Source organism: Opisthorchis viverrini (genome assembly GCF_000715545.1).
Source record: "Opisthorchis viverrini unplaced genomic scaffold opera_v5_451, whole genome shotgun sequence".
In the NCBI taxonomy this organism is placed as follows: Eukaryota; Metazoa; Platyhelminthes; class Trematoda; order Opisthorchiida; family Opisthorchiidae; genus Opisthorchis; species Opisthorchis viverrini.
The window spans coordinates 106,818-120,033 of NW_008752113.1; the positions used below are offsets into that span (position 1 = coordinate 106,818).

The following is a 13,216-nucleotide window of genomic DNA, read 5'->3' on the forward strand; positions in this document are numbered from 1 at the left end:
CAGTACGACTTTACCTCCAGGCCGCCTCGTAGCACGATTACTCGTAGTACGGGGTCTCGCTGCTCTTGGTCTGGCTGCTCCCCTTTGGCCTTCCTGGCATGGTTGAACCTTGTGGAACGAAGTTCCAGCCAGTGTAGCCCGCGGGATCATTGCAGCACTGAAGCCCGAGCACCACGTCAAGGTGGCAGCTTTAGGTCGGGTTCCCGCAGTCTACTGACCGTATGGTACGTCGTGTCTTGGCTTACCAAGCAGTATACCTCATGTCATTCTGGTTACTTGGCAGTTCAGTTTAGAAAAGATGCTTCAGTTGAGTGATTTGACTCAATTAAGATGTGACCCTCAGGTAGCGCTCGTAGAGAAGACTCGATGCTTAGGATGTTGATATCTTCTGACTGCACGAATATGCATTTGAGTTGGTCTCAGCCAGCCATCCAATCTTCAAGTTGAGATGGAATTTTCGTTAGACTGTATATCAGCTAGTGTTTCTATTTACGTTCAGAAAGCATTTGCACCGTACTTTAAAACTGGCGCTGGACCTTTGGGGACGATTTAAAAGAATTTCATGATGTCTATCGTAGTACTGTTGCTTTCAGGTCATCGGCTTCCGAACATGTTACTTAGTTTGGTCTGACCATTCTCCATTGGAGTATGAACATGGGAATGCCTTTGAATGTCAAGCGGGATTTAAAAAATGCTCAGTTGATACTGGAGTCACTGAAGCGTGACCACGAACAGGCCTTAGTGGCACTGAACACATTTTGTTCCACCCAAGATGTCAAACATCCTTCCGGCGATAGACTCAATCTGGAAGCTGAGAAAACATACAATCAAGAGAAGATTCCTCTGCTGAAGTCGGCGTTGAGCCGTATTCAGAATGGACTGGATGATTCGGAGGCAAGTTTTGTATCCAGGTAATTCTCTTCTCTACTGTTTTAGGTTCTGTTCACGTTCGCGAAATATGTTGATTGCTTGGAGGCTGAGAATATGAAACTGGCTTTGCACAACCAGCGACTTTGCGAGGAAACCAGTTGGTTAAGGGATGAGCTCAAATTTACGCAATCCAAACTTGCTGTTTGTAAAATTCCAAAAGCTTATACCTTACAAACACTTTTTAGGAAAAGGAATCGTTGTTGGCTCAAACGGTAGTCGAGAAACGGCATTTGGAGTTCATGATGGAGTTGAATAAATACAACTTACAGAGTGGCATCAATGGAACCGGTGGGAATGATGAACGTGAGTCTTTCTTGAAATCTGTATCGAGTGGAGTGATTTCCTTTTCTTGCTTCTGTGGATTACTTGTTGAATTAGTATCGTATGGTAGCCTTTAGATTCCCGATTGCAGTCTGCCATCTGATCACAGGAGCCAGTCTCCGCAAAGTGAGATGTGGGCAGAAACTTTAGTAAGTAGGCCTTAACTGGCTGTATTTACAAGGATGTACGGTTGTTTAAACTATTTTTGTTTCATATAATTACCCTGTAGGCAGACAAAAGCTTCACATTTGCAGTCCTAGGATTTTTATCAGATGCCTATACATGATATCGATGATGGATAACAAGCTAACTGTTTCACGATGTTCCCAGTAAATACAACCCACCTGAGGAGCTTTTATCGACAGAAAGCTAATTTAGGGTGAAAGAAAATATACAATTATTCACCATTCTTTAGCGACGCTCGAACGATTCTTTACAAGGTAGTGAAATGATTCTGAATAAAGCACTCCCAACTCCCAGTCGGTTCACCACAAGATGAGTCCCTGCGAATTTTTACGTTCTGTGGATTCTTATTGGTTTTGCAGGTCACGGAATAAATAGGATTGTTTTAAAATTCCCTCTGTCCTGGCGCAATTATTTTGTTGAATTCACGTCAAAGAGGAAGATCACTGAACTCTTGTGAGACCCACTTGAATTACTGGATTGTCGTTCGAAGCTTTGGATAGACCGATCTCAGTGTTCAAGCACGAACACGTTCTCCACTAGTGTGCGCTAGTGGGGTGGGGCTAACACATTCCCCTCATACATCTGATATGTGGGGTTTAACTCCCAGATCGGCTGATGGGCCCTAATAAGAGAGAGGGTTGGGTTCAGTGCATCTCCTGTTTAATGTTGACTCAGTCGAACAATTTCACCGGAATGGAGGGGGGGACTGTTCAAACCAAAGCTGTATGAATACAAGCTGTACAACTCAGTCAACCACCTACAGTTAATACTAAAACTGCCAAATTTTCAGTCGCACTTCACTCAAACCCGTCAGTCAGAGAATATTTGGTCTGAATTTTGTCCTGGACCAATCATGTTTGCCTTTCTTGAGATAGGTTCTCCCAGACTAAGAACAATCACATGTGACATTTTCCCATCCGAACGTCCTATTTCGCCCTACAGTACTCCCTCCGGGGGAACTCTGGGTTATTCTTGAATGTACCTTTGGCCAAAGAGTTTCCTCTTGGTGACTGGTACTATCCGTGTGTCACACATACTAGCTCGTTCTGGTAATTGTGTTGATCAATCCCTGTCATCTCGGTCACAAAACGGAGTTTCCTATGAAGCTGAACGTAAATAAGAACCACTGAGGATGATAAGTTTGTCCTGAATACCGTAGTTGCAGAATTTGCGGGATTCTTAGAATTCACGCTCACGGTCACCCAATTTTCTGGCACAATTACTCTGGTGAGCCCGCACCAAAGCGGGGAAGCACTGGGCTCGAGTTCGCTCTTATTAGAGCTCATCAGCAGTGCCGTGCCGGGTTTGAACACCGGACATCTGACATGCGAGGCGAACGTATCACCACTACTCCACCAGTGCACGCTGGACGCATCTAAACTTTCAAATCTAAACAGGCAAATATGTTCACACTTGACTGGTGGTGACCCGTAACAAGGGTGGAACTCGAGTCCGATGCTTCCTCCTTTTTCATGTGGACTCTCCAGAATAATTGTGCCGGGAAGACGATCGTTCAAACGAGTGATGTAAGCGTGAATACTGCCGTCTTATGCAACAACGAAAACAACTGATTGCCACGTGCTCGAAATTTTTTGAATCATTGTACTTTACTTCATCCGACATTTCAGCTGTGTGGAGTCCGATTGGTACTGCAACAATGAAATGTTCCCCTGCGTGGTGCTGTATGCGCACCCGTTGCTCGACTGTTGGCTAAATCAAGTTCGGAAGATTTAATAATATTGCATTTGGTAGATCTTCTGTGCTTTTTACAAATTATTTGGAGTGACGCAGCGTGGTTGTGGCAGAACATCGATTTAAGCGCCATCACAGGTAGAGCCTACTAGGATTTGTGTCAGGCAGCTACGGAGCAGTATGCTTTACTTATATCACTGGTCTTCTGGGTTCACTAATAGGTCTTGCATTCTTACCGACATGTCCATGTTTTGCTCATATAACAACAGTTAGGGCTGATACTTCGGGCACAACGCGATTTGTGCCTATCTGCTACCTAGTTAGTAAGCGAAATACGTTTCAGAAGTCCATGGAATCCTGTAAAACATTGTGAAATATAGGAATCGAAAATGTTTGAATTCATGGCTCAGCTACTCAACGTTTGTAAGTGTGATATGTGGGTCTAGCCATAACAGTGATCCCTGGGGTCTGCTGAGCAAAATCGGGCTTATATGGGTAACTGTGACATTTACATACTGCCATGTTTTAAGCTGAACCACTCGGTACTGCACCTGAAAGTGAATACGATCATGTGGATGAAGGCCGGCGATCGAGGCTCCAGTTTGCTCGCTTTCTGGATTGACTGGTTTATCCAGGTCTCATTTTGGCACCGTAGCCGTATTCATGGGAACTGAGGTCTACAGTTTGGGGGTACGCTATCCAAGGTTTACACAAAGACTTACCAACTTCCATGAGCAGATTGGCGACGGTTTGACAACCTTATTGCACAAAAAGCCGTCACTTCTGTCTCTCCTAGAAACATCGCCCTAGGCTGCCCAACTCAATCCTACTTGGAGATTAATAGGCTCTGGACTGTTTTCGTCGTAAATTTTTGGACACTCACAAGGGCTGTCGTTAGTTCCCATTTGCTTGTCGATTTATAACAAGTGGTCGTTCCCTATTTCGAGCCTCATATCACTTTGCTGGTTGTCTCAATGATCCAACACACACACGACACATGAGCTGCTTGAACGCACCCAAACCACCAGGAGGTTGAAACCCATCCGGTCTGATCTTCCCACTTTTGTTATTTCCTTCCTAGATCGCCCTTTATAGTTCCTTATTTGCAGCGTTCTCCCTGACATCTTACATATAACATTCATGGCAGGTGCTTCGAACTTTTCAAAAATGTCGGCCTCTTCTGTTGGGTTGTCAAGTTTGCCCAAGGATCTCATTTTATCTCCGGAGCCATCAGAGAGAACGCAGGTCAACTATTCCACTGCTTCTCCCCGAACTTCCACTCCGATTTTGGGACTAGGCACTTCCATGACTTCCAGCTTCTTAGATGGTGACCTCGCGGCAATCAGCTGTACCCAGAGTTACCACCCTTATTTGATTGGCTCATTTCATCAAAACTCGCCAACAGCCTCACTGGTTCCCGCACGTCTGCGGACTTTGCACCGCATCGTCATGCAATATACCAATCAGGGCAAATTCGAAGTAGCTGCCTCTCTGTGCCTTCAGGCCATCAGTGACCTTGAGAAAGCCGGTGGACGTGACCAAACAGAAGTTGCTGTTCTTCTTAATATGCTTGCCTTAGTTTACCGGTAGGTTGACGCATAACAGCTTGAGAAACTAATGCACTTACCCATTGCTTGATTCCGTACGTTTCCATTCGTATGCATTGTTTATTATTGAATTACTATTTGTTGTTATTATTGTTAGCTTATCATTGATTTTCAAGTACGCACTCGTTGTGGTCCATGGGACCCTCGATCAGCTACTGAGTAATCTTAGGGATAGACAAACATCATCTCGTACGCTCCCTTACCACGAGTAGGAAACAGTTCATAGCAAACATATTAGGGCCAGCTTATATTGACTACCGTCTTGGCTTGCTGACTCTAGTATCATCTTACCCGAGAACGGGTGTTCACGTTAGAATTGTCACTTCTCGCCATCGGAGGCTGAATTCACCGCCTTTGTGCGTCTGTAAAGATCAAACAACCGAATAACCACTCATCTTTTTTCACAATAGGACAAACGAACTAATTTTGCCCATAGCGATTCAAAAACCGAACACTACTCAAGATATTAGAATCACCAGGCATGTAAAACAGTCTTAAACCCCGAATTTCTGTAACGACTAATTTATGCATACTAATCACTCCAAAGAATGGCCGCTAAATGAAAGGGGGCTTTTCGGCTTCTCAAACACACTCTCCCGACGTATTTTTTGGTAGAAAAATACTCGAAAAATGTGAGCTTTCATAAATTATTCGATCAACACAGCATTCATTAATCTTAGACTAAATGTGCCTAATTTCGGTTGTTGCTTCGCAGCAAAGTACTCGAGCCTAAATAACTCCTGATCGATTGTATTGATCTTGTTTTCCGGAGCACTCCCATCGGACTTAGTACAATCAATGTTGTATTATAGAATCCATATGGACTAAAGGCGGGAGTCTGTGAAATTTTGCAGGATCATCCTAAATATACAATATTAGAAAAGAACCTTTCCTGAAGTTGGCTTCCATCATCATCATCACAGGCATCAATATCACTGTTGACAGTGATGATTCACTGACATACAACCACAAAGGCTATCTAATTATATTTGAAGCCTTAGAATGAAAAATGAGGGAGGGAATGGACCTGGTGCCGGCCTACATCAAGCATTCTGATGTGTGTACACCTTCAACCTAGAAAGAAACCACTTGGCTTTGGATTCTAGGTTCACTAGTTTTTGTTGTTTTCGAGCATTTGATCACCGATGCATTCGTAACCCAGCACCAGGTAGCGAACTGCACCGTATCCGAGGTGAAATTGTGCGGAATCTTGCACTTGAATGCTAATCGTATTCGTCAAGGCAGCGAGGAAGGCTTATATCATTTCATGGCAGCTGGAACGTGCTGCGCATAGCTAACTGCTGTCTACCAAAAGTTCTATGTTCCACTAGCACCCCTTGCTGACAGAAATTTCACTGGTAGCAATCCGTGGCTTGGCAACGTCGCCACAGCGAAACGGGATGCCCTTTCTAGCGGGGACGCACTTAGCTTCACTTGTGCGCGGTAGAAAACTCTGTAGGACTTAGCACGCGCCGTCACAGAGGCTGGACCTCATCGTTCTGTGGTGGCTTGTGCGTCCCCACAACCCATCAAGCCGTGCTAGCAGTGGTACTTGCACAGTTTTGTACTAGATTGGCCAATGGATCTGGTCCCCGCGAACATTCTTCTCGCCGTCCAGGTCGGGGATGTGAACATGTGTGGTGACGTCATCATCATTAGACGGCAACGGTATTGACGCTGGTGTCTACAGCCTGATTGCAAGGTTTCCTTTGTCATATTCAAAACCCTAAAGTGGAAAAATAGGTGGGTAAAGGACCTAATGCTAGTCGACGAGAAGCATTCTAATGTGCCTTCACCTCCAAACGTTCAATCAGGCAAACCGGAAGGAAACAGACACCATGGATGCAATTGACATCGATTCGCGGCCATTTCCTGCAACTTCTCCAACCAAGTTCCGGAATGATCACGAGAACCCCGTTCTGGATAGCAGGCTGCACCAATAACACCAAACTCCTCTTAATCTCTTTCAGGCCCGTTTGTCAAGTCACACGTTGTCCATCCCGCGTTCTGAAGAGAGCACGGATAACAGTACTCCTTTTGGTAGACGATGGTTCAGCATACGCAACACTGTTGGTCCACCGCAGTTGATGGCGCCCGATGTTTCCCCTACTGAATTACTGCTGTAAAATTGACTACTCGCTTTCCAATCACCTCTTTATGAATTCTTTGGCGCAATTAGATACCAGCAACGTTTATGAGACCCTGGGGGTCAGTGACCTGAAAATGTCCCAGTTCATCGGCTTGTAGATACCATGTCTCACACCGTAGAACTACACAATCTCCACTGTAGCCCGGTACACACGACCGTTGGGACCGAACGATGTGCCTGGTTGAGGCCACAGGTCACTCAAATGGCTAAACTTCTTTCAGGCTTTCATGATATGTGCGCTGACATGATCAGGTTCTCTAGAGCTAATGTGAGTACCGAGGTATCCGTTAGCCTCCATGACATCTAAGGTTACTTGCAGTTTGAGGGACGTCTTCAGGGGCTGAATGTTATGAAGCACTTTGTAGATTCATGCATGATACATGGTGAAAGACGGTATCAACCGTACTTGTGTTTCTTCTCTAAATATTGAAATAATTTCGTGTGTATAATCCAGATTGACAAGGTCCTCACCAGCATCGATTTGACATCGAGGTCTTGTAGGTTCGCCAGCGTTTTCCTCATCATTTCATCGGTGATGAATTTCAGCAACAACAACGGAGGGAATGGGCATCTTTGACGGACGCCACTTTTGTAGGGGAGCTTTTAGGAAAATTCGTGTACACGCCCGGAAGTGTGTAAATATAAAGACCGGATTATGTTCGCGAGCTTTTGGGTGTCCTCTGTTGAACTAGTGTAGTTGGAAGCATTGACCGATCGATGGAATCAAGCACATCCTTGAAGCAAAAAATGAGTGGTGTGTGCAAATGGCGCTACTGAGATGTGATTGATGCAGTCTCTGTCCAGTAGAAATGAAGCTTGATGTTCACGGTTTAATGCTTCGCTTGCCTTATGACGTTGAGGAATCAGTGCTACCAAAAGTTCTGTTACAATGGGAGTCAAGCTTGCATCTCTGTAGTGGCTACATTTACTGGTCTTGACTGGCCTCATTTGTCTTTGACAGAGAGCTCGAGAAAACTCATTGGCTAAGGCTCGAACTTACTGGCTGAAGGATCCGTGGTTCAAGCCCAACTGTGGCATCTCGACCGCTCCTGTCTAGCCTTGAACGGCCTGGCAGTTTCTCAGCCCTCGTGCTTCTTTCGGGTAGCGTAGTGGCTGTGCTGAACGAACATAACTTTGTTATCAGAGAGGCACTGAACAAGGAAGTCGCCGTCCTAATACTGTACGAGTGGAAGGCCTTCGGGACCAGGAACACTATTGCGATTGGGTAAAAATCTACACTAACTAGTATGAAAGGAAGACAAAACGGGTTTTTTTGGGAGGACCGAAATTTGAAAAATAACGGTCATCTTCTCTTTGATGGATCACCATCGCAATCACTTGCTCCATCATTGAAATGTCTCTACTAAGACTCCACTTTGAGGGGTTATCCCCGGAGAAAGCCAAGTTTATCAGGGGCGAATTAAAGTGCTATCATCTGACAGACCTGGTCAACCATCAATAAAATCACCCGAGGAACCAGCATTTCGACACAGTGCCAACAAACACCAAACATCAATCTGCCAATCTGCTACCTGCAAATCAGTTTGAAAGAGGACGTGATCACCTAAATTGCCATTTTCAGCCACGCACCTCGCACCACATTGTGAGGAGTATATAAAATACAGCGATGACAGTTCTTAGAAAAGGAGCAAGTGTGCTTCCCCAACTCAGGGTAACCAAAGTTCCACCTCAGAAGTTAAGCTTCCACCGTCTTGGGCTGGACTGTAATGAGCACAATTATGTCCAGAATATGACGTGTGTCTAGCTAGAATCAGCGTAGCCGTCCAGGCTCCATCGTAGTTAACCGGAAATAGTAGCCTATGCTTTGTTATCAAAACCTCTCCCATTTGGTTTTGATGGGAGACTCAACTGAATCCAGCTAAATCTCTTGTTTATGATGCCCAAGTGAAGCATGAGGTTGATGGAAACTCTAGGATTTCCCAACCGCTCATGAGCTGTCGAAGTCTTCAGCAATCCTGTGAGTATTGCGCTATATATAGGCAAAATTAACCTCCATTCCAATGTGTCCACGAGGACTAGCAGGACGTTCTCCTCAACCCCTCATGTTACGACCCACAGCAACACAGTTCTAAACAAAGCGAATATCTGAACGGACGAACGTAACTCTCAGCGATCCTGGTTATGCATTATCCTGCTTGTTACGTGATATACTAATAAACCACGGATGAAAACTAAACGAACCGACTGGTGTCCTATGTCTAACGTTCTTTTTTTCAAATGAACGAACCAGAAGTTGTCGAATCGAATTTGGTGCATATTCGGTCTATATTGCTTACTTTTTCCGGCTTTTGGTACATATACATCGAGGTTTCACTAATCAAATGGCCTCGGTTCACACTTTCAGTGCTCAGGGCAAATATGCCGAAGCTGCGGAACTCCTACAAGATGTGGTTGCTATCCGTGAACGCTTATTCGGTCCAAATCATCCTTTGGTACGTTCAACTCATACGAATTCCGCGTCATTCCATCTTGCCTAGACCGGTGATTCTGCGTATAGTGAGTAACTTACGCCGCCGATCCGTTGTGTGGAGCTACTCAGAGTCCTTCGATCGAGTTAGCTAGAATTTGTTCAGCACTTACATTAATATCACGCGCACGGACAATCAGAACGGTTGATCGACGACATTTCCATACCATATCGTTCTTCCGCCTCTGTCCGCAGTTTCCGCCCTTGCATACAATGTAGCGATTTAGTGTGCCTAGCATGCACCACATACTGCTAGGTTCTAGCATTACACTTGCAAAACTTCTCGTTAGACGCATCTGAGGGGCTGTTGACACAGAAATCTCATCAGAGAGCATTTGAGGCTCTCTGTCTCTGTTTTCAGGATTACTTAATGTCCCCACTGTTCGTGAATGTCAGCTTCGTGTTTCCACGGTTCTCTCGCTAGTGTTGACAGTTTTCATAGTTGGCAGGTTTAGGCGCTAAGGTTCGTCCCTGTCGCACGGCAGTATATACCTAGTGCTCTAATCTTGGGACACGACCGCCTGTTACTTACGCGGATTCTTTTAGGGTTTGGAAGTCAACTAAAGAAAATCACACGAGCCTCAGGTGGGAGTCAGTGAGCTGTAGACCCTCGAAGATAGGGTCCAAATGACAAATAAACTTCAAGTTCCCCCGAGTCTTGGCTTCATTTTTTGAAATTCCACCACAATTCTATCGTTTGGGGGGACAAGTCCAAGGTAATGGGTTCGATTCAGCTTGCTACCCGGATGACTTCAGTTAGAATGACACATCTCTTACAAAGCCGATACTACCTACCAAAATATAGCCTTACGTGGTCTGTTCTTTGCATGCGTTTACATGGGGTTACTAATTTAAATTTGTCGGACGATTCGTTTGATCGGTCTGTGGATTTTCGCACTCGCAAACTCCTTTTATGAGTGATCAAAACTGATCCTGTCAAACATAATTTAAACCCGACGACTTTCATAGTTTGGGATTCAGAGCCTTCAACCTGAACTCTGTCTTGGTCGGCCATCTCTGCTTTATTCGGTGAACTTACGTCCCTTAGCCAAAAGAACTATCCATACTGAATGCAAAGACTTTCAACTTTTACTCTACGCACTAGCCATTTTCTACACGCACGTTCCCAGTAATCAGTGCAGTAGTTTAGATTCCCTGTTTCAGAGTGGATGTGTGTGTGTGTGTGACTGCAGGCACTTCTCAATTATCTTCGATACGCTTTCACAGTCATATTGTTTCTGTTGGTTTGGTACACCTTTTCCTTCACTCCGTAACGTCCCCGACCCGATCACTCTAGCCTCACTTTTTTTCACAGAATGTTCCGATCTTTGCTCGTATTTTAGGTTGCTGCGTCTCTTAACAACCTAGCTGTTCTCTACGCCAAGGCCGCACGCTTCAGTGACGCTGAACCATTGTGCCGGAGGGCACTAGCCGTTCGAGAAAAAGCAAGTAATCCGTGAAAATGTTTTGTCTATTGTTCACTCCGATTAATTTCATATACCTCGTCCCTGTCAATGCCTTTTTGGGCTTTTCGGCTTCTGTCACGTGATGCGATCTACGGTGGAGCTGCCATTATAACAGCCATCCACTTTATTCCGATACTGTGATCTGCGCACCAGACCCTTTCGGTATACATTTGAGTGAACACAATTTCGATAGTTGTTTCTTCGGGAATTTTAGAGCTACTGATTGTTACGCGATTGGAAACCATTTTACGGTATTCCGCTTTCGATTCCAAAGCCTTGGCGCTCTGGCTTCTTCTTTTCAGGGTTCCCTACAGTAGATCAATGTTCTATCTGTAATTTGTGGCTTCATTGGAACCTGACTTTAGCGATACTGCATCCGATTTTATCTGGAGCTCGCTACTGTTGCCTGATTTGCTGATAATACAAACAACTTGATGTTATATGATGATGAATTCTTTTCAGTTGAAGTCCAATTACCTGCCAAGCCCACTACTTCGTAGTTATCGGATTGTCCTCTGTTTTAGGAAGCTAACAACTAGCCAGGTTGCTTAATTAAGTCAGCACAGGACGGAAATTAGCCAGTCACTGTTTGGTTTGGATTTAGATCAGCGTTTCACATTTTCAGTGGACATCGGACATCTGAAAAATTTATGTAACGTATACCTACGTGTTACTCTGGCATATAGCTTCTCGGCCCAGATCATCCAGACGTGGCAAAACAACTGAACAACTTGGCCCTGCTCTGTCAAAGTCAAGGTCGCTTCGATGAGGTAGGTGGCTCTTTCACATTTTCACTTTCACGTCGAAACTAATTGTCCGGTGCTCACAACCTAACTATTTCAAGTCCAGATGTAGAAATATTCACTTCAGGACTAGAAAACTGCGCTGTTGTTACTCTTGGTTCACTGATTGATTCTTCGGCCGAGTACACACAAGACACGTGCACGCGAGTCCGGAGGCCAGTGGGACCAATACATGACAGTACAATAATAACGATTGGCCTGCAACTGAGAAGTACTCAGGTGTCGGCGATGAATTTTATGTTTACCAGATGGATATTCTGGATAGAACAAAGTGAGAGAGAACACATTCTTATTGGAATAAGCGATATCACGCTAACTTTCAATGTAATAATACAATAGTTCACACATCCAGTACACCTGTGATGGTCGTGATAGCCGAACTATTCCGTTGCCGAGCATCCGCATTACAGGTATTTGGACAAAGGATTGACTCTCCACCAATTTAAACGAAGTCATTTGGCCACACTGCACATATCGACAGTCAGCCGGTGATTGCAGAGCGTAACACTAAATCGCATTAAATTCGCGAATTGTGGGCTTCGAGCGAGGGAAGCATCCACGTATTGATGTCGTCTGCAAACAGTAATTCCCTCAAATCCATCCAAAATTCTTTGTCTATGTACTTCGATGTCTCAGGGTGTGGCGGATGAACTTGCTTAAAAACTTACCCCATTGCTGTGACTGTCACTCTGAGAATCGTTGTGGCCGTGCAACTATTTTGATATTACATTAAGGTCGGGCAGGACTGCTTTCAGGGTAACCAAACAGCACGCACCTACTTGGCAGTGCGACCGCGCACCATAGTTCGACTGGGGTCAGGCATGTATGCTTAATATCACTTTATCCTGAATGACTACACATTTTTGTCAGGAAGGTCAGATTCTTGAAGATTATCCCAGAACACCCGAAACTTACTAGAACCCTCAAACTCCACCGAACCCCGATCAGACGGCCTTGGTCAGACAGTGCCCCCTGAGTATATAGCGCGGGGTCGTCGTACCCTTCGCACTTACTCGCGTGTTCGGAACAAAGCTGTTACCTTCCTTATCGGCGAGTTTTTTTCGTCATTAGGCACTGGAGCGGGGACAGCAGTCAGGTATAACAGTTTCTCACCGATATGGACGCGAACTCTTTGTTAGAACAAACACAGATCCAATTCAGCAGTTAAATGATCTGCTTTTGGCTTCGCTTATCTCAATGAGCACTTGCTCTATTGTTCCTCTGTGAAGGATATTTGCCTGATAGACATTCCTAATTCATGGACAAAGCTTGAGTACTATTTAGCCTCGATGAGATAATTCACGTCAATCGGTCTCATTGTGCCGTCGTGTTCTGTTTTTTTTGGTCCCATTGGATTCCTGACTTTCGTGCGAGCATTCTATGTGTACAGCGCTAGGAAAGAAAGCATTTGAATCTCACCTCACTGGGTTTTTTTTAATGACGAGTAAACCGTCCGCAATAGCAGCGCGATTTTCTGCTCTTGGAATGACCATTATTTCATGTGGAGTTGAAATGATGCAGTGTACCTCCTGGCTCGGGATAATTTCACTGGTTTTTGTTGTGCATGCGGTGCG

At 44.9% G+C, this 13,216-nt stretch overlaps 1 protein-coding gene across 1 annotated transcript in view; it reads left to right on the forward strand.

Moving 5' to 3' along the window:
- Positions 1-621: 621 nt before the first annotated feature.
- The window catches only part of T265_11161 (hypothetical protein), a gene marked incomplete at both ends in the record, with an annotated part of 33,229 nt that continues 20,634 nt past the window's right edge, over positions 622-13,216 (forward strand). The window contains 6 exons of the mRNA XM_009177748.1: positions 622-903; positions 937-1,071; positions 1,116-1,233; positions 4,277-4,715; positions 9,251-9,338; positions 11,526-11,609. Coding sequence (XP_009176012.1) covers positions 649-903; positions 937-1,071; positions 1,116-1,233; positions 4,277-4,715; positions 9,251-9,338; positions 11,526-11,609 — 1,119 coding nt within the window. The remainder of the gene's footprint in view (positions 904-936; positions 1,072-1,115; positions 1,234-4,276; positions 4,716-9,250; positions 9,339-11,525; positions 11,610-13,216) is intronic.